Genomic DNA, 26017 nt, shown 5'->3' on the forward strand with positions numbered 1-26017 from the left:
AACCTGGGTCTCTGGATTGCCAGTCCAGTGACATAGCCCCTGTACCACCATTTCCCTATTGGGTCACTGGCCACATGTGGTGGAATAGGAATCCCGTTGTGGTGAACTTGGTTTCTCGTTAGGGAATACCAAAGTAAGGAACGGATACCTTTATGGGACATGTGACCTCCATGTTGCCAGACAATGTAGATGTGAACTTTAACCTCTTTGTGCATTGGTTGGTATACGCCAAGTTAGAAAGCAGAGTGCAAGTGCTTTACTCCTTTAGTTACTGAATACAATTGGCTGCATTGTATGAGTGAGTGTTATGTGGTTAGTTGCTACATGTGGCTAAAATGGCTTTGCTGTGCCACAGCTGTAGCTGGTCATAGAATCTGTACAATGTATGAAGAGGACATTCGGCCCATTGAGTCTGCACCGACCCTCTGAAAGAGCACCGTACCTGGATCACGCTCCTGCCTTATCCCTGTAACCCCACCGAATCTGCACATCTTTTGGACATTAACGGGCAATTCTTAGCATGGCCAGTCCATCTAACCTGCACATCTTTGACTGTGGGAGGAAATTGGAGCACACCGCCCTAACTGCCTTTAATTGCCAAATATTTTTGTTCTTTCTTGGGATCTTGCCCACCTCTAATTGCCCATGAACTGAGTAGATTGCTGGGCCATTATAGAGGGCAATTAAGTGTCAACCACATTGCTGTGGGCCTGGAGTCACATGTAGACTAGACTGGGTAAGGACAGCAGATTTTCTTCCCGAAGGGAAGATTATTGAACCAGATGGGCTTTTACAACAATCAACGCACACACGGTGAGAAAGTGCAAACTCCACACACATCATGGCCGGAATTGAACCCGGTTCTCTGGTGCTGTGAGGCAGCAGTGCTATCCACTGTGCCACTGCGCTGCCCACAACTGAGTTCAGTTGGGCAGTAGTAGTCTAGGACTAACTTACAGCACTGACATTTGGGAGAAGTGCTGGAGAGTTTTTTAAAAATTGAAAGTACCACAATATTTTTTTTTCAATTAAGGGACAATTTAGCGTGGCCAATCCACCTACCCTGCACATCTTTGGGATGTGTGGGGTGAGATCCATGCAGACACTGGGAGAAAGTGCAAACCCCAACCGGTCAATGACCCGGGGCTGGGAACGAACCCCGGGCCTCGGCGCCATCAGGCAACAGTGCTAACCACTGCGCCAGCATGTTGAAATGTTGCCGTGGAACTGTACTGATTGTGATTCATCATGGGCTGGTTTAGCTCAGTGGGCTAGAGAGCTGGTTTGTGATGCAGAACTTGGCCAACAGCGTGGGTTCAATTCCCGTACCAGCTTACCCGAGCAGGTGCCGGAATGTGACGACTAGGGGCTTACAGAAACTTCATACTTGTAATAATAAAAGATTATTATTATTAGTAGTATTATTTTGTTTGGAGGGCTGGGGAGAAAATTTAAATCAACATGGACAAAGTGGTCAGTTTTCAATAATACATTATTTCAGCTATGACTCGCCCACTTCTTTTCATATAGAAAAAAATGATTACTGTGTGAAATTATATTTACTTTGGTATATTTTCTTCCCCTATTTGTGATTTATACTGAGCTATTGAGCTCAGTGCTCCTCACTGTCAGGCACATCCATGTCTGCCTCCAAGCCTGGCACAGAAAAAAAAACCTCCCACCAACCATCCAAACCAAATGCCCTGAGATTTCCGGCTGTTCCCTAGTTATTTCCAATGTAAATGAAGCTTCCTGAAAACTCTGCACAGGCTCCATGTTGTTTGAAAATGATTTCTTTGTTTTTCAGAAATGGAGTGTGTTCTCTTCCCCCAGCCACCAATTTCTCTGCTCCAGGAACTAATAGCTGACCAGAACAAGCCCGTCCACCATTTGTTAGTCCAGCAAAGCTCTGCTTTTTAAATTCCAAATCCCCATCGTGTTTCTCCATATCCCTTATTAGCCGTCCTGCAGATTCAGCTCAATTGACTTTGCATCGAAGGCCATCTATTTAAATTGAAATAACAGCCACTAATGTGGGAGCGCATGAATTTAATTGATGATTTCTGAGAGTGCAGTTCTATTGGTGGGTAATTACTTGTAGCAAACAGTGTGCATTTGTCCTGTTTGCGTTTTGGGTTACCACGCTGATCCTGTGCCAAGTTGTGGAGCTGGGAGGTATTTTCGTAACTGGGGTGGGCAACCTGCACATGTGAGGGTGTAACAGACGTGCCTGCTGTGCTCTCCCTGGAGAAATGGACCCATCCAAAGGCTCTTCGCTGGCGAACAAGCCTCCTCATCCTTATTCAGGCAGGGGGTCAAAAACAGGTTAGTCTGATCTCCTTCAGAAAGAGCAAACCTGCACATTTAAAGACAAGCTGTCACCTCCTGATTAGTTACCTTGTTTGCAGACCTGTTGAGGTTTTACACTAGACTGAAAGGAACTCGCACCAACTCTTGTTTGGTGAGGGTTCACTTGGTCGTTACGAGCGTGTAATGAATATAACTTCTGCATAATTACCAGTGGGACATAAGTCACAAAGCTCCTTGATTGAGTCCAAGTCCTTTTCTGCAAAAGCTTTGTCAACGATTGGGCCTTCTAAATTTCATGTTACATCTCAAACTTTTAACGCCCGAAGATCTGCAGAAGCCCCTCACCAGTACTCTGACTAGGCTGCTTTCCCCTTTGTGGTGATTTAACCCGAGGATCACCACACCTCGGGTGAGGGTCAAGGATGAGAAGGCGGGTCCTTCATGAATAACAACAGCCGGTACGGCAATTGAACCTGCGCTGCTGGCCTCGCTCTGCGCCACGAACCATCTGTCCAGCCATCTGAGCTAGGAAATGCCTTCACCAGAGACAGAAAAAATGCTGATGGTCTGACTAAATGGGAGCACTAGTTTCTCATAAATGGGAACAATGTGTGACTCAAACTTCCCTCAATTTTTAAACGTTTAAAATTAGGTCAAATCTTAACGTGTCAACTTGGCTTAGTTCAGAACACTGTTGCATCCTGTGTCAGAAGGTTGTGGCTAAGACCCTTCCCAAGAGTGTTTCGACTAAGCTGCTGATCCAATGTAGTTCTGAAGGCATGCTGGATTGTTAAACGTGCTATTCTGCCAGTGAGATTTTAATGTTGGGTGTCTCCTCTGGTGTTCTATCCAACACCCCTCACTCAATCAATACCCTCAACTGGTCACTTGTATTAGGGTTCATTCCTCTCAGCTTGGTGTTGCTACTACATCTTCCAGCCTAGCTACAGTAAGCGGCAGAATGACAAGTCTTTTGCAACCAAGTCTCTTCACAGAGCTATCACTTGAACAACTTTTACTTTGTTTGTTTTCCAGGTTCTTCAATAAGCAGTGAGTCCTCGCCAGTCTCCTCCCCAGCAACCAACCACAGCTCTCCGGCCAGCACACCCAAAAGAGGCCCGATTGGACCCATTCTTGTTCCAAGTGTAGGTCACAGTGTTCCCAGTACTCCCCCGGTGGTGACAATTGCGCCAACAAAAACTGTTAATGGGCTTTGGCGGAGCGAAAGCAGGCAGGTGAGTGCACAAAAGCATGTTGGCATGCCCAAACTGAAACCACTTGAGATTTGGTAGTGACATTGTAGCTGGAGGAGTAGTCCAGAGGCCCAGGCTAATATTCTGGGGTTGGGTTCAAATCATAGTATCCCTACAGTGGAGGAGGCCATCCGGCCCATTGAGTCTGCACCCACCCTTGGAAAAGAGGTCCCCCACCTAGGTCCACCCCACCCTGCAACTCCATAACCCCACCTAACCTTGACCCCGTAACCCCACCTAACCTTGACCCGAAGGGGCAATCTTCTTATGGCCAATCCACCCAATCTGCTCTTCTTTGGACTGTGGGAGGAAATTGGAGCACCCGGAGGAAACCCACACAGCCACGGGGAGAATATGCAAACTCCACACAGTCACCCAAGGCCGGAATTGAACCCGGGTCCCTGGCGCTGTGAGGCAGCAGTGCTAACCACTGTGCCACAGTGCCGTCCCACCCCACTGTGGGTGGCGGAATTTAAAATCAGTTGATAAATCTAGAATATAAACTAGTTTCAGTAATGGTGACCTTGAAGCTATCATCCATCGTTGTAAAAACGCATCTTGTTTGCTAACGAGAAGGAAATCAACGCATTCTATGGATCTTTTCTATAGTTGTAGCACTATATTCTGTATGCTTCACCCGATGTTTATGCGTTTACATTGTGTATTTATTGTATGTTCCATGTTTTCATGTATGGAGCAATTTGTCTGAACTGTACGCAGAACAATTTTCACTGTACCTCAGTACACATGACCAAGCTAAATCTAAATCTGCTGTGCTCACCTGATCTGGCCTCCATGTGACTCCAGGCCCACAGTAATATGGTTGACGCTTCACTTTCCTCTGCAATGTCCTAACAAGCCACTCAGTTCAAGGGCAATGAGAAATGAGCAACAAATGCCGGTCTTACCAGCCATGATGTGGAGATGCCGGCGTTGGACTGGGGTGAGCACAGTAAGAAGTCTGACAACACCAGGTTAAAGTCCAACAGGTTTGTTCCAACACGAGCTTTCGGAGCACTGCTCCTTTCACCTGAGGAAGGAGCAGTGCTCCGAAAACTAGTGTTTGAAACAAACCTGTTGGACTTCAACCTGGTGTTCTAAGACGTCTTACTGTGGTCTTACCAGCGACGCAAGAAAGAATAAGAAATTGTAATTCAACTCCTCAACCTCTTTCAGTCTCTTTTTGTTATCAGTGTGGCATGGGACAGGAGTGGTGACTTATGCAGTATGAGGGTTGCATATGACGTGAGTGCAGGTTGGGGCTAGTGTTAACACATTACAGCTCCAATTCTCTGTCCTTGCAACCCCAGAGAGACCTGCTTCCAACAAAGGTTAGCCTCAGCAAACAGTTCATACTGTGACCCTTAGGTTAAAGATACTGACACGTCGTACCATTTTATTTGCTGTCTTTGGTGCTTATTTGCAACAGCAACTGAAAATTGGGCTCAATCCTCTTCCCTCTTTCTGTTCAGGACGAGACATGTCCCGTGATTTGCATTTAAATTGGGTTGGACATTGCAAATTGTTTTCACAGCGAATGTGTAGTCACTGTTGTAGTGAAAGAAATGTGGCAAATGATATATGCACTGCAAGCTCCTGTGGACACCAGTGGCGATGATGACCAATTAAAAGGTATTTTAGGGGAAATCCTCTGGATAGTTTTCTGACCTTGAGTTCCAGACGGGACGCGTTGCTAGTGCCCGTATCTGGTTGGTGTCCAGGGACGCCTGCTAAAAGCAAGTGAGGACATCAGCCACTTGTGTTCCTGGCAGCTCGAGTGGTCCGAGGCTTAGGTCTCTGTATCTGTCAGAAGATACAGCATTGGAGTCAGTTGTTTGGTTACTCGGAGACCTTAATGGTGATGGGCATTGCCTGATCTCTGCAGAGTGGGGGGTGGTGTTCAACAGAGAGTTTGGGGGGGGGGGGGGTAGTTTTAACTCTTTGTGTAGCTAAAGTTGACATTTAGAATCCTGTGCATTTCCACATTAGTGCCCAGTGAATGTACAGCCTGAACGAGCCTGATCTTGAATGGATTGATCACATTATTGCCCAACTACACTGGGAGAGGCAACATTCAGTGTTCCAGCTAATTGTATTATTTAGGATCTTGCTCAGTCGCGCAAATCAGTTCAGATGCTAGAGAGTAAACAAAAATAGTAGGCTTTGCATGAAAAGGCTGCATTAATAAGGGAGCTAGACTGAGCTGGCAGTGCCAAATAACAAACAGACGGTTATAATTCAGATGGAAAATGGCTGATGTAAATATTTGTTTTTTCTCTCCCAAAGAATAATTGATTCTCTGGGGTCCAAAAGCAAGCAGAATTAGTTTGCCTTTATCTGATTTGCATTCAGATAATCCAATCAAGGGGAGTATTCTTCATGTGGCCCGTCCATTGAAGTTTCACGATTAGTTTCAGAAATTTATTGAATTTTAAATTACAAGATGCTCGGCTGTTGGTAGACCAAGGCCAGTTGGGACTAATTCCACACGTGGAGACAAGAGGGAAGGAGGGACCAGAGCTTGGAGATGCTCTGAGGCGCAATAAATTGTTCCATTTTTGCAAAGCTCTTGAGTGCTTGCACTGGGATATTACAGTCATTTGTGGAGCGTTCTTTAATGGTAGAATTAGCTTCAGTTGCTCTGGTGCGTTGAACTGAGGAAAATCAAATCTTTACTTAGAGAAGCGGTTTCTTCATGAACACCTTGAAGTTTCACTGCTGCATGAAACCTTCACCCCTCCCCCCTTCACTTCCTCCTTTCCTCTCCCGGGAGCGCTCACCCCTACGCGGATACAAGCTCCATAGGTGCTCCCAGCTCTTCAGACTGTCGACGAAGAGGTAGTTCATCACTCCTTTTTTTTAAAAAGGAATGATTCTTCTTCTTCAACTGCTCCATGATGTGTCGGTGTTCAATGTTGTCAGGCCACAAGTTGATTTACAAACTAATTTTTTTGTTTGGCATAAGTAAAAATGTAAAGTCGCCATAGTCTCAGATAACCAGAGGCTGCTTTCCCCTTTGAGGGGAGAGCTGACTGGTGGTGATTTAACCAGAGGGTCAGCACACCTCAGGCGAGGGGCGAAATTGACTAACCTCAGGCGGTACGGGAATTGAACCGCGCTATTGGCCTCGCTCTGCATCACGAACCAGCTGTCCAGCCAACTGAAATGGGACAATGGGAAAGGTGCAGTAAAGACTCTTTTTAAGGGTGACACACGAACTGAGAGGTGGCCACAATAAGGAAATCTTTAATAATTAACAAGGTGGGGGAGGACACAATGAGCCACCAAGGTCTTTAAAATTATGCAATGTTTTCATAGACTAGATATAGACAAGGTGCTCCCATTTGTGGCGGGAGTACACATAGAGAGCTCATAAATATAGGACAGTGTTTAATAAGCCCAGTAAAAAATTCAATCAAAACGGCTTCACCAGAGCGAGGTTAGAATGTGAATCTAAAAACCACATGGAGTAGATGAGGTGATTAGCACAGATGCATTTAAAGAAAAGTTAGATAAACATATGTGAGAAAGGATTGGAAGTATATTTTGATAGGATGAGGTACAGTCAGGTGGGAGGTGGTTCATGTGGACAGAGACCAGTTGGGCTGAACTGCTGTTTCTCTCCTGTCCATTCTATGAGTGTCAGTAGGCTGCTCCATCATGTGGTTCATCACCAAAGAAGCAACAAGCATATTTTCCAACAGGGGTCCGAGGACAGCAATATTCCCATCCCTGGCACCATTGTCCAGATGCAGCAGTCCCATCTGGGGACCCTCCCATTGAGACCGGCTCATTCAACTCAGATCAGTGAGGGAGCTCGTGGAAACCTCATGTAGCTCAGTGTTAGAGCAAGTGACCAAACAAAGTGCTCCTTCATTACCTGAGGCACCGGGGTGTATCGAATGAAAAGGCTTGGTCTGCGAGATGAAGAGTTACAAATGTTGTGAATACCCCTCCCTCCATCCCGCGGAGTTTGTTGGAGAAGCGGTTCATTAGTCGGTGGTGGCATCTTCTTGTCAACGGGGTTTCCCATTGATCACACCCTCCACCGCGGTCCCGGGAACCTGCAGCAGGGGGGGGGGGGGGGGGGGGGGGGAGAGGCAGCGTCAGCGGGACGGGAAGATCCCACCGGCAGGAACAGCAGGAAAATCCGCCCGAAAGAAATTAATTTTGATGTAATAATACTGGAGTAAAAATGGAATCACTTTTTTTTTTAAGCAAATATTTCGCACAATTTTATAATAATTTCCACAGGATCGAAGTCTGACTGGAAAAATTGGTTTGAGGAAGCTGAGTTAGTGAAATGGCAGATGAATGGCCATTAAAGCAAAATACTGCAAATGTTGAAAATCTGCAATTAAAATCAGAAAGTGGTCCACCAGGAAGCATCTGTGGATAGAGAAACAAAGTTAACTTTTTCGTTCAATAGCCTTTTGGAACAGATGGTTGCTATATTAAGAGAGTTTTCTAACCTGTCCTGGAACATGACCAGTCACTCTCTCTCGAGCGCCTCGTGGTTTTTTTGCCCAGTTGTGGAGAGATGTTGTCCCACGTGTTGCAATATCTTTCATGCCAACCAAGTCTGTGGAAGAGAAGACAAACAACCTGACCATGAACATTAACTGAACTGACGGATATATCACGTGGAACCTTGCCTGCACCGGGGAGAGGGTACAGAATTGGGCTCTGGTACACAATTTGATGACCTGCTATGGCAGCTGGACGTTGCTCTGTAAATTATCCCGTTAATAATAATAATCTTTATTGCCACAAGTAGGCTGACATTAACACTGCAATGAGGTTACTGTGAAAAGCCCCTAGTCGCCACATTCCGCCGCCTGTTCGGGTACACAGAGAGAGAATTCTGAATGACCAAATTACCCAACAGCACGTCTTTCGGGACTTGTGGGAGGAAATCGGAGCACCCAGAGGAAACCCACGCAGACATAGGGAGAACGTGCAGACTCCACACAGACAGTGACCCAAGCGGGGAATCTAACCATTGACCCTGGTGCTCTGAAGCAACGGTGCTAACCACTGTGTTACCGTGCTGCCCATTACTTCCTTATTTCTGTTCCTGCATTTTAAAACTGAATTTAAATGGGGGGGAAAATCCTCAAAAATTAACCATTGTACCAATAATGCTGATTTCAAGGAGTAGTGCCTCTCCTAAGGGACAAAATAAATTAACTCCCGCCAAAGGATGTGCAATAAGTGTTTGCCCAGCCTGCGATGCCCACATCCCGTAACTGAATTTACAAAAAAGTTTTTAAATAGGCTCAAATTTCTAGGTAGAGAGAACTGGCATCTAATACAGTGAATACTGATTCAGCTGGACAATATAGCAGAGGAACAGAATGAAGGCTTGGCCAAGGACAGCATGGTGGCGCGGTGGCTTAGCCCTGCAGCCTCCCGGCGCTGAGGTCCCAGGTTCGATCCCGGCTCTGGGTCACTCTCCGTCTGGAGTTTGCACATTCTCCCCGTGTTTGCGTGGGTTTCGCCCCCACAACCCAAAGATGTGCAGGGTAGGTGGATTGGCCACTCTAAATTGCCCCTTAATTGGAAAAAATGAATTGGGTACTCTAAATTTATAAAAAATAAATGAAGGCTTGGCCCAAGGCAGGAGAAAGTGAATTGGGTTCCATCCAACACGGATGGAAATGAATGGGTCGACTGAAGTGATTATCGGACTTTTATGTGATCTTGTTCTCTTACTGCCTGATTCATATAGCACAGAAGGAGGCCAGTCAGCCTACCGTGGAGCCCCCCCCCCCCCCCCCCCCCAACTTTTCAAATATTATACTGAATTCCCTTTAGAAACTGAAGATAGGATCTGCTGCCTTCACCTTTGCTGGCATTGCATTCTAGATTATCAGAACTGACTTGAGTAAAATTATTTCTCTTCTTCTCCCTGCTGGCTGTTTTGCTATTTTGTATTGTGTCCAAGTTAGTGTCTGTCCAGTGTTGTGCGCCGTACCACAGTGACATTGAGGTAAAGCTCCAGTAAAATGTCAAGTTGCATCTATGGGAATCCTCATGTCGAGGACGTTCGCCCTCTTGGGGAATCTCCTCCGTTGGGAGAACTGAAGTATCGGGCAGCTGTAGAGCACTCGAACCGCATGATATTTGGGGGAAACAGTGCTGGATTGTTGATGTGTCATCTACAGCAAAGGTGGTGGGAGCAATTCAAGGCTGAAATGTCAGGGAATCACACGATGGGCAGGTTCCCCCCCTCCCCCCAACCATCAGCGGGATCATCGGTCCACTGCTGACAAGGGGGTTTTCCGGGGGAACTTGCCGGGGGGGTGGGGGGGGGGGGGGGGTGGGGGGTCGCCGTTGTCTCGCGGGAATGGCCGGAAAACCCCGCCCGATATCCATAAAACCTTGCAATTAAAGCACATTGGCTGAAATGCAACTCTCCGTGTCATGTATTGGTATCAGTCCACTAAATAATTGTAACGGTTTCACTGACTTATCAAACAATTAATAAAATTCCAAATGTGACACCCACTGAAAAAGTTCCATACGATATGGGTGTCAGCCCAGACCTATGTGTGTGATTCCCTATTTGTGTTCCCTCGCACATTGCCGGTAAAGTCTGCTGTGTAAGGCCTTGCGTATGGTTACGGGGTGACAGAGTGCACACTGTGCAGACCAACCACACACAAACAGGCCATCAGTCTTCGCCTGGGTGCAACAATATTATGCTTGGCAGTTCAACTGTAAATACCGCTCGTAGTTAGAGTGCAGTAACAAATCAAGTTGTGTTTTAAACCAACTCGGGTAGTATTTTGGGAGTGTGTGTTCCTGTTCGCTGATCTCTATTCGACTATGTGGTAATGCTTTTTAAGCTTCTCTGTGGTTAAGCTACCCTTGAGGTTTATGCCCAGTTCAGCTACGAAAAGGGCACTAGCGGCAAACCGGGAAGACAAAAGATGGAACTGGGTGCCTTTGAGGCAAGGGGGCATGAAGTGGGAAATGTTTTGGTCGGGGGTCCACTCACTCCTGGCATCACGGAGGGGCAGGACATTTGCCGATTACCCATGTGCTTTAGATTCCACAGTCATGAACACCCCTTGTTCGGGTGTGAGCGGTGTTCCAATCCCTCCGTGACTTGTGGATCCCCTAAATTGCTGCCCCGTTTACCGACTCGCCCTGCTTAGTGCCCGAAAGAGTTCAGTACCAAGTGGCATCGGTGTCCTGAAACCAAAGTAAAGGCACCCTTTTTTTAAACCACAGCCATAGAATTTACAGTGCAGAAGGAGGCCATTCAGCCCATCGAGTCTGCACCGGCCCTTGGAAAGAGCACCCACCCTATCCCCCTTTATCCCCGTAACCCCACCTAACCTTTTTGCCTAAGGGCGGTTTAGAATGGCCAATCCACCTAACCTGGACTGAGAGGAAACCGGTGCACCCGGAGGAAACCCACGCAGACAAGGGGAGAACGTGCAGACTCTGCACAGACAGTGACCCAAGCCGGGAATCGAACCTGGGACCCTGGAGCTGTGAAGCAACTGTGCTAACCACTGTGCTACCGTGCTGCCCTATGAGACAGGTCGTGCGCGTATGGACAATTACCTGTGAGGTTTCTCTCTCCAGTGCAGACCTGGGAAAGATCCAGGTGAAACCTCAGGCGCCATCATCAGCAGATTGGCCAATTCAGGCCGTGGGAGACGTCAGGAGTGGAAATACCTGAGGTTCCACGAGGTGGGGCAAATCGGTGTAAAATATTGCCTCATTATCATTCTTCATCCATCCCAATTTTGGTTTCTTTGTTACTTATGGGTGCTTTTATTTTGTGTGTGTGGCTTGCTCTGCTTGTTATGCATCATGGGAAATGCTCAAACCGGCATTTCCTGTTTCTATTAAATCTCTGCAGCTGACTGGCAGCTGAGTTGCTCTTGTGGCAGGAAGTTGCAACAACCACAAGAAAAGAGAGAGAGAGAGAGAAAAAGGGCCGTTTGTAATTTTAGTGCTGAAAGCATTTCAGTCACACGGCCGCATTTGGGACATTTCAGGCGCCAACAGCCATGAATATCCTCACTCAGCCCTGCGACCTTGACGCGGAGTTAGGATGCAGGTCCCATATGACCTAGTTCAATGGGGTAGAATAAGCTCGAGGGGCTGAATGGCCTCGCCCCACTCCCATGACTCCCACTCCAGTGGTGTAAGCACGGTGAGTAACAAGGTGTTAAAACGTTTTGGTAAAGTGGGTTTCCAGAGTTGATTCCCAATCTGTGGGGATTTTTCTTATCTCGCTGTGGGTTGTAGTGTGGATGCCAGTAGCTCCAGAACTTGGAGCAATAAAGGGGTGAAATGAGCCTGGCTTCCTGCTCCGGTCATAGTTCACAGGCACCTGGTGAAGAGCACGTGTGAATATTGGCTGAGAGCAACAAAGTCCCCATTCATAGCGTCTTTAGCATAGTAAAGCAGCCCAAGGTGAGTCGAGGAGCGAAACAAAATATTATTGGATTTTGTTTTGATGCCTTCCTTGCGAAATGCCTGTGGACTCTGCATCCATTCAGAGTACACAATTGTAACAATCTAACTTTACTCACACGATGCCTGCAAGGAGAGTGTCTGTTCTTCTGGAACTGTATCCCAACACCAAGATCCCCCTCTGAAAGTCCAGAACAAATCACATTGTCAGGAACGTAGATTGATCCAGCACAGACAGACCCCGTTTGCCCCATTGTGCCTCTGTCAGTTCTTTGGTAGGGCTCTTTCTTTCCTCATAGCAGTGTTGTGCTCCTCAATTAAAGTAGATAACCATCGTATTAATTACAGACATATCATTAAAAAAATAATCTAACTGAAGACTTTCTTACAGGCTCATCAGGGAGAGGCTGGGCCACACAAACCAGAAACATTTGGATAATACACCTCGAGATGTTACACTCTATGCATTTCTACAATGCCTTTAACATTATTGTTTGATTCCCAGTCCTGGCTGATTTGACTGATGATATCTCAAGACGACCCCATAATGGGTTGCTAGCGATCTCGGTGCCCCAGGGCTAGCGAGGCGGTAAGTCGTCAGCATTCCCCACTCCTGACAGCCATCCAGCTCCCCCTGATTGGAAGTACATGTGGGCAAGGGGCTTTCCTACATGCACTGTACATACATGGTGGACATGTGGGTGCATGAATCGTGTGAGTGAGCCATACGGTTATGATCTTCTTGAATGGTGGGCCTGATGTGATGGGCCGAATGGCTTACCTCTGCTCCTACATCATATGGAGCCGTACCTCAGCAAGGAAACCACTCTTTAACCTTCACTAGAAGGTATTATTTGGTGATTGCCACATTGCTGATTGTGGAAGCTTGCTATGCGCAAATTGGCTGCCACGTTTCCTGTGTTACCACAGCGACTACACTTCAGAAAGGAATTCATTGGCGTTGAAGCACATCGAGGCATCCTGAAGTTGTGAAAGGTGCTTTGAAATGCAAGTGTTTTTTTCTTCTTCGGTAGTGGAGGAGAGAAAATGAGGAAGAATTTTAATGGGTGGTTAGATATTTTATAAAAAGCCCCTCTGCTTCGCAGAGAGTGAAAGATCCATCATGTGACGCCTCTTTGATCCGTTGTAGTCATGTTTTGCAAATAAAGAGTGCTTGAATTGTTTTTCCTCGGGTGGCCTGACATTGAAAAGAGCTGTGTGCCTGCGCTCGTTCCCTGTACTTTGATTTTGACTTCTGTTGACATTTTCTGAACCACTTTAACGCTTTGGCGAGCATTCAGGGTCCCTGGGAGATGCAGCATCTCTCCCACCAGCATGAAAAATGCATCAGAACGTTTTAGCCTTTCAAAAGGGGGGGGGGGGGGGGGGGGGGGTGGGGGGGGGGGGGGGTCCAGAGGGAGATTGCACTGGCTGGAACCCTGCCACGAGAGGCAGACTGAAAACCCAGTGGATTGGCACCCCAGCTCCGCAATAACATTACTGACATTTAATATTACATGTTAGCACAGTGGAGTCAGGCGAGGTCAACAATTATCAGCATGTGAGCCTGCGCTGAAGCGTGGCAACCTCTTGGGAGAGGAAATGGTTCAACAAATGTGACTTCCCTCAAATGAAAGTACGGCGACCTCCCCTGCTCAACGCGCTTGTCAGGAGTGCTGGGGCTGTGGGGTCAGGACAATGTCATCTGCAGTTTTCCGAATCTTTTGCAAAATGGCACTGAGGAAGAAGGACGATATGGATTTTTTTTCTCTCTCTCGGTTCATTTGTTTGCCTGAAGAAGAGTGGCTCCCCCCCATTAGGGGCATGAGCAGGCCACTCGGCCCCACGAACCTGCTTCGCCGTTTGATAAGACCACGGCTGACCCGCTTGTGGCTCAAATAGGTCAATAGTTCAGGCCTCAGGCCTGAGACGAGGCTTCGGTTTAAAGTCTCAACTGAATTAAATATCGCCACGGATTACGTTTCAAATGTATTGTGGCTTTTGCCATTAATAAAGTGAAGGGAAATAGTTTCAAGCAGAACTTTGCGTATCTACAAAGACGGCCTTGGTGGGCCTCGTTGAAAATACGTGACACTTCTCCACAGAGTCACACATCAGGTAAACCGAACCATCTTTCGTCTCATATTTCCCTTTCTTCTTCTTTTTTCAGCCAGAAGCAGTAGCCAGGGGACCCAGCAGGGAACGAATGCACACAGAGTCACAGCATCAGTCAGAGAAGGGAACTCCGTCAATCACATCTCATCTCCTGGGGACCCCTTTTGCATTCGGGCTGGCTCACGGCACAGTGGTTCAGGACTCCCGGTTCCCTCCTCTCAAGTAAGTTGGTGCCTTGGTGGCCTTGTTGATCTGGAGCGAGGGTGGTGGGAAGAGGGGTGGTGTTGGGGGGAAGGGGGAAGAGAGCTAAAAGGTCAAAGGGGAACTGATGTTCCAAAAAGCTGCATAAACTAAAGCCTAGAGAAATGCGCAACATCGTTGTAGGGTCGTTCCTGTTCCAACAAGGTATTTTGCAAATCTGGAACCGGATTTTCATCAGCCGGATTGGGTCAGCATGAAGAAGGCGGGTGAGTCAAAAGGTGGCCCGTCTGCTGAAGTCTTTCGGGGGAACACAGGAAAGTGAGGTTGCTGCGTTGCTAACTGGAAGCATTTTTGTAATTATAGAATCCCGACAGTGCAGAAGGAGGCTCATAAAGTCTGCCCCGGCCCACTGAAAGAGCACCCTACCTAGGCCCATTCCTTCACCCGATTCCCATAACTCCACCTTAACCTGCACATCTTTTTGGACACTAGGGGGCAATTTTACCATGGCCAGTCCACCTAACCTGCACATCTTCCGACCGTGGGAGGAAACCGGAGCACTCGGAGAAACCCACGCAGACACGGGGAGAACGGACAAACTCCACACAGTCACCCGAAGCCGGAATTGAACCCGGGATCTTGGTGCTGAGTGCTAACCACTGCGTCGCCCTGTTATTTAAGGATATTTTCAAAGCTGCACAGATGGCAAGCACAGGATTGGCTACCGAATGCGGCTTAATTAATAATTAAGAATCGCCTATTGTCACAAGTAGGCTTCAAATTAAGTTACTGTGAAAAGCCCCTAGTCGCCACATTCCGGCACCTGTTCGGGGAGGCTGGTACGGAACTTGAACCCGCGCTGCTGGCATTCTTCTGCATTACAAGCCAGCCGTTTAGCCCGCTGTGCTAAACCAGCCCCTTACTTTACTGGTGTCCCAGACCCAAGGCTGCAAACCCGCCAGGATTGGCTGGGAGACTCCAGGAATTGAACATCAATCTCCAGGACACTGCTGTGTGCATCCCGGCAGAAAGGTCAACAGGAGATTAAAAAAGCTTTTGTCATTTTCTCTTTACCCAGGAATAAAAATGTTGAAAATTGTGGGGAGGATGGCTGTTACGCTGATTGTCAAGCATCATCCACTTGGGCAATGAGTCGCCAGGATGGATGCGCTGGCCGGGAAATGGCTGGAGGGTTGGGACAAATCATTGGATGAAACGTCCAGGGATACCTTTAGTCACAGTTGCCAACCTTGCCCACAGTAGGCCCCCCCCACCCAGTCTTGGCTGCCATGCCAACCCCTCTCTCTCATGAACTCCACACGGACAGTGACCCGGAGCCGGGATTGAACCCGGGTCCAAGGTGCTGTGAGGCAGCAGTGCTAACCACTGCGCCACCGTGCTGCCCGCCAGGGCAGTGTGTCAACAAGAGAAAATAATTGTCAGCCAGGCTGGTGCCGTGTTGACCACTCGGTGATTTTGTATAGGTTTGAGACAAATCTATTTTGGCGGTGACGGTTGCCCACCTGGTCAAGAGATGGGACTTGAGTCAAGTTTTTTTGTCGTCTTTGTGGCCTTCCTCTGACCCCCTTGCCTAGTGCTGCAATGCACCCTCTTTCACGGGGTAGGCTAAGGTCCTGCAAGTCACAGGCCCCTCCACGTCTGCTGCCCTGACTAATCATTGGCCACTTGACAGGACGCACCATTGTTCTGCTGGAATGATATTGTTTGTTGTCCTGACTGAGACATTGACTCTGTGGCAGTGAAATCTGGCCCTCCTTTGGGGCTTAGATTCCAACTGTAACCCTCTAGGTCAGAAATCCAATTCATCTTTCCTTGCTGCTTATTTAAGAGTGTTGAGAACAAACGTTTGAAAGCTGATTATAGTTCAGGCCTTTGAAAGCATTTCTGATAAGACCACATCTTTGAAAAGATCATTATCTGAAGAAATAACAATTTCAATTCTGAGTTAAAAAAAATAATAATTTACTTTCTCTGGAGTTAAAATTTTGAATGCGTTTTTCATAGGAAACAAAGTTCGAGGGCCGAGTTTGTTTCCAGAGGGAACATGCTGGCCTGCAACAATTCAACCCTTTGTGATTTTTTTTCCCACACAGCCTCCAGCGGCCTATTCCACATGTGGTCACAACTGGCGACATGCAAGAAGAATACTTTCGCAGCTTCAGGCCGTATCACACAAGCGAAGAGCTCCGCATGCCAACACTGCCACCAATGGGCCTTGAGGCAGCTGCTACTGCCTACTACCACTCCAGCTATCTCGCACATCACCCATTCCCTCACCCAGCATTTCGGTAAGGAGCAACGTTCATGGTTGTAGATGGAGACGGACTTACGATTTTATGGGACTGCTTGGTTCGTGTGTATGAATGGACTCTTCCAAGTTCTCACGGGTGGGAAAAGCAGAAAGAGCCTAGAGTCATGAGACCCAATGTTCTCTTCATTTTACAAAATTAGTTGCCGATGTGCAACACCACAGAAAGGAGAAGGTCATTCCCTGGATCTCCGTTGAGATAGTTGATCCCCACATTGTTGCCCCTCATCTTTCCGGGACATCATTTGCACATTAGGGAGATTGAAGCTCAAAGTCACCAAATCCTTTCCCAAGCCATCAATTTCCGCCCTCCTTTGTTAGATACTCTCTGAGGCAGAGCCAGACTCTTCACAACTGTTGCATTCTACTTTACCCTGAGCACATTTGCGCCCCAGTACAATTGCCATCACCCAAGAGCATTTCTGGAGCGGGTTTCTCCATCCTGCCACGCATGATTTCTGGTTCAGCACGCCAGAGTCGGGATTCTCCGTTACGCCGGCTGGTCAATGGGGTTTCCAATTTTGGGGCAGCCCCACGCCGTCGGGAAACCTGCTAACAAAACGGAGCATCACGACGGCGGGGAATTCAGCCCCTGTAATAGCGCCCATTTGCTGCTGAAACCCCTTCTCCCTGCTTCTGTCATACCCAGAGGGAACATTGCCATGCTCTCCTTGCCGGCCTTCCATTTCCCACCTTCCACAAACATGAGGTCATCCAAATCTTCGTTCCCCCTAACCCAGCTCATGCCATGACCTATTCAGCCATCACCCCAGTGCTCACTCACCCACACTGGCTCCCAGTTCACCAATGTCTCCATTTTAAAATTCATGCTCACACTCTGCCAGCCACGCCTTGTCCTTATCTCTTTAACCTCGTCCAGCCCTCTTTTAAGTTGCTGCCTGGGCAAGGAAGAGGAGAAACAACCTAGTCCCCATTCTTGCGTGGTGACCACTGACTGCTTCTGGAAGGTGCATGGGGCGACACTGACAGAGGGCCAGAGTATCACACTGAGCTGTAATATCTCTGTGGTCTCAGCAGTGGACAAATAGAGGCTACTTAGCAAAACCACCTGAGCAGATGCTCACTGAATTTCAACAGGGATCCACAGCAGTACTGGCCAGTCTGAGAGAGTTCTGCCTCTGTGATTGACAGGAACTGAAGGGACAAAGGGCAAGAGGTCAGTGAAGTAAATAGAAGCTGTGGCCACAGGCTACAAACATGAATTGCTTTCCAAACAAAAGAGGAGAAACTTAACGTGGCCCTAGATTGACACACGCCCAGTCTATAGTTTGGAAGTAGGGAGTAATCATTTGTGACAACTCTGGGGCATCGCGTCTTATGTTGCTTCAAAAAGAAAGTGTTAACTGTAGTTGTTTAATTCTTTTTGAGTTATGAGATTCTGTTCACTGAAATAGAAATATCCTGCCATTGTAAGACAATAGCATTTTGAGGAGCGAGATCAAGTCATTTATGGCCCATCCCTAATTGCCCTTGAATTGGGTGGCTTACTAGGCCATTTAAGCATCAACCACATTACTCAATGAGACCTTGGTGTCCTCATACATAAGTTGCTGAACGTAAACGCACAGGTACAGCAGGCAGAAAAGAAGGCAAATGGTATGTTGGCCCTCGTGGCAAGAGGATTAGAGTACAGGAATAAGAGTGCTTAACTGCAATTGTGCAGGGCAAAGGTAAGGCCTCCTGGAATATTGTGTGCAAATTTCGTGTCCTTATCTGGGGAAGGATGTCCTTGCTATAGAGGAAGTGCAGCGAAGGTTTACCAGCTGATTCCTGGGATGGCAGGACTGCTATATGAGGAGAGATTAAGTCGGTTAGGATTATATTCATTGGAGTTCAGAAGAGTGACGGGGATCTCATTGAAACGTATAAAATTCTAACAGGATTAGACAGGGTAGATTCAGAATGAATGTTCTCGATGGTGGGGGAGCCCAGAACTAAGGGTCATAGTTTTTAGGAATGAGGTGAGGAGAAATGTCTTCACCCAGAGAGTGGTGAATCTGTGGAATTCAGTGCTACAGAAAGAGTTGAGGCCAAAACGTTGGTGTGATTTCAAGAATGAATTAGAAAAACCCTTTGGGGCTAAAGGGGGTCAAGGGATATGGAAGGGAAGGTGGGATCAGGGTATTCATAGAATGATAGAATTTACAGTGCAGAAGGAGGCCATTCGGGCCATTGAGCCTACACCGGCAGACTCAAGTATTGAACTTAATGAAATGAAAATTGCTTAATGTCACAAGTAGGCTTCAAATGAAGTTACTGTGAAAAGCCCCTAGTCGCCACATTCCGCCGCCTGTTCGGGGAGGCTGGTACTGGAATTGAACCGCGCTGCTGGCCTATCTTGGTCTGTTTTCAAAGCCAGCGATTTAGCCCTGTGCTTGATCAGCCAAGATCATAATGAATGGTAGATAAGTGGATCTGGAGTCGCATGTGGGCCAGACCTGATCAAGTAAGGGTGCCAGATTTCCTTCCCGAGACGACATTAGTGAAGCAGATGGGTTTTTTAAATGACAAATTGTTTCATAGTCATCATTAGACTTTTAATTCCAGATTTGTATTGGATTCAAATTTCACCGTGGTGGGATTTGAATCTGGGTCCCCAGAAAATTTCTCTGGGGCTCTGGATTACTAGCCTGATGGCAATACCACTCTGCCACCACTTCCCCTTAAAGCTGAGGACAGACGGAGTGAATGGTGGGTTCAGAGAAGCTTGAAAAATATTGGAAGGAAGCATCAGATGGCCAACACACAATGTGGCTTTGAGAGTTAGCTCTCCCAAATACCAAGAGCATTGTAATTTGCAAAGTGCATAGAGGTCCTATTTTTACAATATCATTGGGCACTATGATGATCCCCAATGTTTGGATAGCTTTATTAGTGTCACGATTAGGCTTACATTAACAGTGCAATGAAGGAACTGTGAAAATTCTCTAGTCGCCACACTCTGGGTAATGTCCGTGCTTGCACATGAAGAATGGATTGGAAGACTGCTGAGAAATATGAGAGGCTCACATATAGCCTTTAGGGTAGGAGGGCACATCAGTTGAGTGGAATGCATTCTCCGTTACGTCTAAGTGAGACATTGAGCGAGCTATAAACAAAACCATGTGTGCCCCAGAAGCACACTGAGCAGTATCTTCTCAAGAGAGCTAAATCCTTTGCTGATGGCAAAGTTCGGTAATCTTGCACCTACTGAAATTTACTGATACGCCCGAGACCTTGTTTAAAAATGGGTTAACTGATCGGATGCGGGCTCCGCTTGTCGAACCTGGATTTTCTGACAGGGTTTTCTTCAGTGTGGACCACTTGCTGTAGCAACTCCCCACCTGCAGCATTTCTTTCTTTCAAGTTACCAATCTCATCCTCAAAAAGAGCCTGCATATTAATTGAAGCAATCACCGCTTCATTGCAAGGGAGATTGAAACTAAATGTTGGTGTTTACTGATTAATGGGGGAGGGGGGGAACTCTGAATTCTCTTTTACTCCCTGGCCTGTGTGCAACGTGGAGGCTGAGGGCCCACAGTCTGCGAATTATCAGCAACAACGGGGCCTCGTTGTATTGAATCCAGTAAGTTTCTTGCTGCTTTTACTTGAGCTGAAAATGGGGACAAGTTATCAGTCCTCCTTTTTTCTTTAGAAGGCAATTTAGCGTGGCCAATCCACCTACCCTGCACACCTTTGGATTGTGGGGGTGAGACCCACGCCAACACGGGACAAATGTGCAAACTCCACACAAGACAGTGACCCGGAGCCGGGATCGAACCTGGGGCCTCGGTGCCGTGAGGCAGCAGTGCTAACCACTGCGCCTCCGTGCCACCCGTTATCAGTCCCTCGTGCAAACAATACAGTCCCAGGGGCGGGGTTCTCCAGTCCACCAGCCATGTTTTCCTGGGCGACGCACCCTCGCCGGCAGTGGGATTCTCCATTCCTGCCACCTGCCAAAGGGATTTCCCATTGTGGCCGTAGCACGCCTCTGGGTAACCCGCGGGTGTGGGTGCGCTGCCGGTGCAACGGAGAATCCCCCCCAGCAGAGAATCCAGCCCCAGGTTCCTGGTTATGACATGCTAACTGACCGGAATGGGAATGATTTGACTTGGCTCTCACTGCTTGTAACTATTTGCCTCCTGCTGTGTGACTGATGAAAGATAATCAGCAAGTCCTCTTCAGAGAGTAAAATACCTTAGGCTGCCCCCCCCCCCCCCCCCCCCCCCCCCCCCCCCCCGCACACAAAAAGCTTTTAACCTAATGAGCACCTCCCAAGGCAGTTAACTTGACTTGTTGAGCAAGACTGAGGTGAAAGAGGAAATCGAGTCTTACCGCTGCAGGAGCAACAACATATTGTGTCTTTAAAAGTAGCAAAACAGCCTAAGCTGCCTCACAGTAGCAATTACCAAACTACATTTGATGCTGAGCCACATTAATGACAGGATCAAAGAGGTAGATTTTGAAGAGCATCTTCAAGGAGGTGGGCGGAAGCCGAGAGGTTTAGGGAGGGAATTCCTGGATTTTTATTTTAAATTTCGAGTACCCAATTATTTTTTCCAATTAAGGGGCAATTTAGCATGGCCAGTCCATCTATCCTGCACATCTTTTGGACTGTGGGGGCGAAACCCATGTAGACACAGGGAGTACATGCAAACTCCACAGGGACAGTGACCCAGGGCCAGGATTCGAACCCGGGTCCTCAGCGCGTAGGCAGCAGTGCTAACCACTGTGCCACCGTGTGCCCCAGGGAGGCAATTCCTGAGCTTTGGGCCCCAGGAGCTAAAAGTATGTCTGCTGATGGTAACGCGATGATATTGTACTGCATCCCAATGCTGGGTTTGAGTAACAGATTGCCAAGGAGGAATTTGTTTTCTAACTGATTTTGTGCCCTTTGTTCCTTTGTGTTTTCAGAGTGGATGATTCGTACTGTCTTTCAACCTTGAGGTCACCTTTCTACCCAATTGCAGCCCCTGCCTCTCTGCCTCCTCTTCACCCTTCTGCCATGCACCTGCACCTGCCTGGAATGAGGTTGCCAGCAGAGCTGTCTCATTCTTCACTGTCTGCCCTGCAGTCAGAGCGTTTGTCAGAGAGGTAAACCTACACCTATCCACAACACATCACAAGCACATTTCAACGAGCGCACACACACACAAAAAAAAAGCAGTGTGAAAGACTTTTTTTTTCTCAGAGAAAATGAATGACAGAAAATGCTGGAATTTGAAATGCCAGGAGAGATTACTGGCAACGTTACAGCAGGTCATTGAACATCTGCTGGGAGAAAATTCAGGTTAATGCTTTTCGAAGGGGAGAATCCCACAATCAAAACATTAACCCACATTTCTCAATTGGGTGCAGGCACAGAAAATTCTGGAAAACCTCAACAAGCTGGGTAGCATCTGTGGAAAGAGAAGCCAAATTAACTTTCCTCTATCCATAGATGTAGCCTGACCTGAGATTTTTCACCTTTTTCTGTTTTAATTTCAGATTTTAAGCATCCACAGTATTTTGTTTTTGTTTCTCGTTCAGGTACTTGAGAGACTGTGCATTTCCAATAATTGTTCAAATGGAAGGTGTCCCTTGCTCCATGTAGTGTCAGGATACACTACAGGGCCAATACGATCAGTCATACCCATCGTCTAGTTATATGCGTATGTATGTTTCCAGTATCTCAATACTGACCCAGACACAGTTTGGAATCCTGAGGGACCGAGGCTCATCTCTGTCAGGATTCTCTATGGCCGAGATTAGCATTGATTAGGGGTTGAAAATGCTTCCGTGGGATTTTATAGCACAGAAGGGAGACCATTCGGTCCATCTTCTGTGCCAGCTCTTTGCAGGAGCTGTCCAATTAGTCCATTTGAGGTACATATCCCATTCCCTTTTGAATGTTGGTATTGTATCTGCTTCCACCACCACTTCAGGCTGTCTATTTCAGACCAGTATCGCTCTCTGGGGCAGCACGGTGGTGCAGTGGTTAGCACTGCAGTCTCACGGCGCCGAGGTCCCAGGTTCGATCCTGGCTCTGGGTCACTGTCCGTGTGGAGTTTGCACATTCTCCCCGTGTTTACGTGGGTTTCACCCCCACAACCCAAAGATGTTCAAGGTAGGTGGATTGGCCACATTAAATTGCGCCTTAATTGGAAAAAATGAATTGGGTACTCTCAATTTTTTTTTTAAAGTATCGCTCCCTGCGTTGAAGAAATTCTTCCCAACTTTACTATAGGAAGGATGTGGAAGCATTGGAAAGGGTGTAAAGGAGATTTACCAGGATGCTGCCTGGTTTGCAGGATAGGTCTTATGAGGAAAGGTTGAGGGAGCTAGGGCTTTTCTCTTTGCAGCAGAGGAGGATGAGAGGCAACTTAATAGAGGTTTATAAGATAATGAGGGGGATAGATAGAGTGGACGTTCAGAGACTTTCCTCGGGTGGATGTAGCTGTTACAAGGGGGCATAACTATAAGGTTCACGATAGAAGATATAGGAGGGATGTCTGAGGTAAGTTCTTTACTCAGAGAGTGGTTAGGGTGTGGAATGGACTGCCTCCTGTGATAGTGGAGTCAGACACTTTAGGAACTTTCAAGCGGTTATTGGATAGGCACATGGAGCACACCAGAATGACAGGGAGTGGGATAGCTTGATCTTGGTTTCGGACAATGCTCGGCACAACGTCGAGGGCTGAAGGGCCTGTTCTGTGCTGTAATGTTCTATGTTCCCTGTTAGTCACGTCTGGCTGCTCCTAGTGCTCCATCTTAAAGTGAAAAGAGAAGAACCCATTCTGTATGTGCACCCGTTACTTTCCACCAGAAATAATCACGGGTTTGTTTTCCCTCCACTCCCAATCTGCAGGCTCCAGATGGACGAAGAGATCCGCAGGGAGCGGGAACGAGAACGGGAACGAGAGCGGGAAAAAGAGCGTGAGGCAGAGCGAGAAAAGGAGAGGGAGCGCGAGCAGGAGAGGGAGAAGGAACTGGAAAGGGAAAAGGAGAAAGAGCGGGAGAGGGAGCGTGAGCGGGAGATGGAGAGAGATCGGGAAAGAATAAGGGAAAAGGAAATGAATGCAGCGAAAGCCATGGAAAATCACTACTTGCACGTGCCAGAACTTCACAGTCTGCGAGGACAACAGATTGATGACAGAGTGAAGGCTGCAGAGAGGCTAACACCAAACCGGACAGGTAATAGAAGTGTTCCTGTAAAAAGGAATAAAGTGCATCCAGTGATGGACTTGTGATGTTTCGGTTTATATCAAATGAGTCAAAAAGAAAAATCAAATCCAGTCCTTTAACTCACTTAAACTGCCCGGTTACAGTTACAGGGGTTCTCTGGCCTGCAACTGTTGTTGTTTAAAATTCATTTGCAGGATGTGGGTGTTACTGGTTAGGTCGGCGTTTATTGCCCATCTCCAGTTGCCCTTCAGAAGGTGGTGGTGAGCTGCCCTCTTAAACTGCTGTAGGTACACCCACCGTGCTGTTAGGGCAGGAGTTCCAGGATTTTGACCCAGCCACCGTGAAGGAAAGGTGATATTTTTCCAAGTCAGGATGGTGAGTGACTTGGAGGAGAACAGCCAGGTATCTGCTGCCCTTGCCCTTCCAGATGGTAGTGCTCGTGGGTTTGCCGAAGGAACCCGGGTGAGTCCCTTGCGGTGCGTCTTGCAGATGGTACACACGGCTGCCACTGTTTGTCGGAGGTGGAGGGAGGGAATGATCGTGGAAGGGGGTGCTGAACAGTTTGAAAAACGAGACCATTCCATCTTTTGCAGTATGATGCTGCTCAGTTCTTTCATTTTACTGGGCAGGCATGAGGCTAACGCCAGCGCGGCAGGCGGTTGTGTGGTGAGTTTGTCTGTTCACAATTCTGCTGAACCCTTTGAGAACTCAAACTCCAGCACACCGAACTAGGCCACTTGTTACCCCTCCGGAGGAGAACAATCAGTGGGTGCTCATCTGGGGGCTGCCACCATCGAATTTCTACAGTGCAGAAGGAGGCCATTCGGCCCATCTGCACCGACCGTCTGAAAGAGTACTCACCGTCGGCCCACTCCCCTGCAGCACAGTGGTTAGCACAGTTTTTTCACAGCGCCAGGGTCCCAGGTTTGATTCCCGGCTTGGGTCACTGTCTGTGCTGCGGGTGCTCCGGTTTCCTCCCACAGTCCAAAGATGTGCAGGTTAGGTGGATTGGCCATGATAATTGCCCTTAGTGTCCAAAAAGGTTAGGTTGTGTCACGGGGATAGGGTGGAGTTGTGGGGCTTAAGTGGGGTACTCTTTCTAAGGGCCGGTGCAGACTCGATGGGCTGAATGGCCTCCTTCTGCATTGTAAATTCTCTGTTCTGTGTTCTGTCCCCTTAACTCCACCTAACCTTCATATCTTTGAACACTAACGGGGCAGTTTTTAGCGTGGCCAATCCACCTAACCAGCATATCATTGGACTGTGGAAACCAGAGCACCCGGAGGAAACCCACGCACACAGCAAAAATGTGCAAACTCCACGCAGACAGTCACTCAGGGTCGGAATTGAACCTGGGTCCCTGTCGCTGTGAGGCAGCAGTGCTAACCCCTGTTCCTGCAGCACCATGAATTTGCTCAAGTGCCAAGGTAGGGAAGTGGGGGGCAGAGTGGATTAACAAATATTTTTAAACGTTTGCTAAAAATTTGTCAATGATTGAGAAGACATTATTAAGAAAGGTGTTTATCATTGACTTACATAAACATGCACACAAAGAAAGCTTTGATGATTCATCTTTCACAGGTTGAGTGACAGGAAATCATTACTTTAAAACTTTGACGGGTGGGGGAGTTTTTCCTGTCCTGTCCTGGCCCAGATTCCTCCTCAACTCAGGTCAGGAAAACAGATTAATCTGGCCTTTATTTCATTGCTGTTTTGGGAGCTTACTGTGCACAAATTGCTGCCACTTACCCCGACGTTACAATGAAGTCAAACTGGCTCTGAAACAGTTGTGGAATTCCCGAGACCGTGGCACGTGATGGCCGATTGGAAGCCTCTTTCCTTTGATTGGCAGGCGTTCAGAAGTCGATGAGCAAAACAAGCCCAACTATTCAACCAAAGAGAGCCGAAGACCTCTCCGAGTGTTTGAAACATTTCAGTCAGCTTTCTGTTCGGCAGCTAACCTTCTGTCTATGTAATGCAATTAGCCGAGGCTGTAGCTACGGATGTATCAGGACCCCTGTGCTTGGCTGCTCACTCCCCAGTGCTGCAACGAGATCTGACATTTTGCAAAGGTCACCAGGATAGCATACATAAACACACATTGTTATCATAGCATGATCCTTGTCTCAGTACAAAGGCTTTTTTTTAGTGATTTGCTTTGGCAAAACTTGTATGATCTGTGTGTGCAGCGAGGAAAATATGACAC

General features: G+C 47.6%; 1 protein-coding gene and 1 long non-coding RNA gene across 10 annotated transcripts in view; one reads left to right on the plus strand and one right to left on the minus strand.

Annotated features, from left to right (window-relative positions):
- The window catches only part of gse1 (Gse1 coiled-coil protein), a 663550-nt gene that overhangs the window by 586255 nt on the left and 51278 nt on the right, over positions 1-26017 (plus strand). For all 9 annotated transcript variants that reach the window (XM_038806274.1, XM_038806276.1, XM_038806275.1 and 6 more), the window contains 5 exons: positions 3346-3545; positions 14173-14339; positions 16433-16627; positions 21562-21741; positions 23495-23820. In XM_038806274.1, coding sequence (XP_038662202.1) covers positions 3346-3545; positions 14173-14339; positions 16433-16627; positions 21562-21741; positions 23495-23820 — 1068 coding nt within the window. The remainder of the gene's footprint in view (positions 1-3345; positions 3546-14172; positions 14340-16432; positions 16628-21561; positions 21742-23494; positions 23821-26017) is intronic.
- LOC119971118 lies at positions 8074-25758 on the minus strand. The gene is made up of 3 exons (XR_005461746.1): positions 25561-25758; positions 12122-12183; positions 8074-8145 (listed from the first exon to the last, which is right to left on the minus strand). It is a non-coding gene; the product is annotated as an uncharacterized LOC119971118 (long non-coding RNA).

This window comes from Scyliorhinus canicula, chromosome 9 (genome assembly GCF_902713615.1).
Source record: "Scyliorhinus canicula chromosome 9, sScyCan1.1, whole genome shotgun sequence".
Taxonomy (NCBI): domain Eukaryota; kingdom Metazoa; phylum Chordata; class Chondrichthyes; order Carcharhiniformes; family Scyliorhinidae; genus Scyliorhinus; species Scyliorhinus canicula.